General features: G+C 51.8%; 1 protein-coding gene across 1 annotated transcript in view; it reads right to left on the reverse strand.

Annotated features, from left to right (window-relative positions):
- Positions 1–11: 11 nt before the first annotated feature.
- FIBRA_09098 (uncharacterized protein) overlaps positions 12–2,535 on the reverse strand; it is a gene marked incomplete at both ends in the record, with an annotated part of 4,574 nt that continues 2,050 nt past the window's right edge. Inside the window, 9 exons of the mRNA XM_012321429.1 lie at positions 12–106; positions 157–753; positions 811–994; positions 1,041–1,220; positions 1,270–1,581; positions 1,851–1,922; positions 1,947–2,215; positions 2,285–2,291; positions 2,341–2,514. Of these exons, the coding sequence (XP_012176819.1) occupies positions 12–106; positions 157–753; positions 811–994; positions 1,041–1,220; positions 1,270–1,581; positions 1,851–1,922; positions 1,947–2,215; positions 2,285–2,291; positions 2,341–2,514 (1,890 nt within the window). The remainder of the gene's footprint in view (positions 107–156; positions 754–810; positions 995–1,040; positions 1,221–1,269; positions 1,582–1,850; positions 1,923–1,946; positions 2,216–2,284; positions 2,292–2,340; positions 2,515–2,535) is intronic.

The following is a 2,535-nucleotide window of genomic DNA, read 5'->3' on the forward strand; positions in this document are numbered from 1 at the left end:
TATAGCGTGTATTAGTCCCAGTAACCGTTTAACAGTTGAACTCCTGATCCCCAGTTGTTAGGTCCCTTAACAGCAGGAGGCGTACCCAGAGGCGGAGTAAGCAGTTCTAGAAAGCATTATATTACCAAAATGAATATAGATTGATGATACACTTACCCAAGTCTTCAGTCATGGGATCAACGCTCTGCAGACCCAGATTCTGCAGACCCAGATTCTGCATCCCTGCAAGATCGGGCATTCGTGCCTCGTCATTCGTTGGCAATTGCTGACCCGCTGAAGACGATGTATCTGACTTGGAAGACTCATCCACCAGCGAACTCATTCCTGACCAATCGCCGTGCCTCATGACGACATCAGCTGCCAAATCAAGATGGAAGGGTGCCGTGGGCGTCACGGACGGCCCTGCCTGTGTGGACGGTCTTGCCTGCCTGGGGGCGGGGACTGGGGCTGACGGGGCTGTGGGCACAATTGGTGTCAGCGCGGGGAGGCTGGGCGCAAGGTCTTGGGCCAGAGGGCCTTTGTGCGGACAGGGTGCTGGCACAGGGCAAGCCGGAGCAGCGCTGGACGTCCTGGATGGCCCTGCCTCATCTTCATTGTCCATGACAATCAGCGCGGATTTTTTCCCTTTCCTGCCCGTGTTCGACTTTGTGGCGCCAGTGTTCTTCTTCCTCTTTGGCTCAGGTATTTCTTCAATATTGGACGTGCTGTCATCGAGCACATCCGCTGCATCAGACTCCTGGCCGAATAAGTTGCCTGTAATTGCATAATGAGTAATTGTAATACTGCGATATTTACAAATAGGCTACTTACGCATCGGACCCGGCATCCCCGTAAAGGCCTTCATCATTGTTGCCTTGTCGAATGAGATACGATTCAGGAACATGTCTGGCGTGTTCCATGCGATCAAGCGGTAGACGTGCACCTGCTTTGGTTGCGGATGCCGCCATACGCGCCCAATGAGTTGTGAATCCTCTTGCGCCGACCATAAAGTATCCTAATAAATCAGTTAGCTGGTGCCATTTGCATCTATGTGCGCTTACCATCATAATTAATATGTTCGTGCACACCAAATTCAGTCCGACTAATCCAATGCCCGAGAAGATGAGAACGCACAGGTCTGCGTACCCGCTGTCTTTGAATTGCTGAATTCTCTTTGCCCATTGACTCATGGTGACGTTCCCTGTAACTTCAATCCAGGTAATGTTACAGAACTCAAAGAACTAAGATTTGAAATTAGCGAGGTAAAGCTTAAGGAAGATCTGTACTTACTGGCAATATTACCTCGAGATTGGCAGGGAATGCGACGAAGACAATAATTTTGTCCAGCGCGGCTCCTTCTCCGCGCGGCTCCTTAACGGCATTTGGGGCGGGTGCAAGGACGTTCTCCAATACCGGCTCTGACTCTGGCGTGAGCAGAGGCGGCAGGCCATCCTCCTTGAGATGATACTCGAGTATCTCCAGTACCGCTTTGATCTTCGTGGAGATCTCCTTCTCCGCTTCCTCCGCATTGGTAGGAGCCTCCCACGACGCATCGTAACAGCCGATATGGGTAAGCGACCGCCGAATTCCCAAATAAAAACTCTGTTAGATAAGTTAGATGAGTAATGTCGCGTAGATACGGACGGGCATCCTGGACGGCCGATTGTACAATGCTAGGCTACTGACTCAACTCGAACCATCTTTGCAGAGGGCACTGCATCACGGTACAGGCATCCTGGACGCCCGTACTGTGCTATCATGCTCCGGCTGTGATGACAGCTAAGTGTCGTGTGACTAGCTGCTGCCCAGTGTATGCTGCACAGGCGGACATCCTGGACGGCCAGAACAATCCCCGTTCGAAAGAAACTTACCTTGCCCATTTGAAACACCGCTTCACGACCACCCTCGGAAATCAGATCTTTGGTCAGCCCCGTGACGTACTCCTATTCATGATCAGCCAACTTGACCAGGAGCTTGTGCTCCTGGTAGTCGGCCAATCCTGAGATTTGACTCCCCATGTAGTCCAGCGAATTTACCGTTCGACGAACGATGGCACCTTTGAATTTCTCGCGTATATCTGCAAGTGCCTTCATGATCTCCACATGATACTCAGATTTTGGATTAGACGCGACCTGCGTGTTCTTCAACAACATATCTAGAACCTCTTGATAGTTCTCTTCGAAGGTATCCTTGAGACGATGCATATCTCGTCGCCTTGCGCTATTGATTCTTCTTGCTGTTGAGATTACGTCAGCGTGATCTTCAGCCCGGAAGCCCTCCAGGCCCATCATTCATCCTAAATTACACAAGTCCTACAATGCGCGTTTAGTACCAAATACACAGCGCAAGTTATAGACTTACGCCTGGCTTCGTAAGCACCGGAGTGGCAGTCATCGCCACCACTGCTCGGCTTCGCTCGCCAAGACACATCGACGCCGTGAACAGCTTGTTCATCGTCCGGCCCAAGTGCGCCTCGTCGATGACGCACAGACCGAACTCGCGCCCGTAGACTGTCTTGGGCGCCCAGCGCCTACTCTTTGCCCCCGTGCTCGGAGC

This window comes from Fibroporia radiculosa (assembly GCF_000313525.1).
Source record: "Fibroporia radiculosa TFFH 294 genomic supercontigs, scaffold8859, whole genome shotgun sequence".
In the NCBI taxonomy this organism is placed as follows: domain Eukaryota; kingdom Fungi; phylum Basidiomycota; class Agaricomycetes; order Polyporales; family Fibroporiaceae; genus Fibroporia; species Fibroporia radiculosa.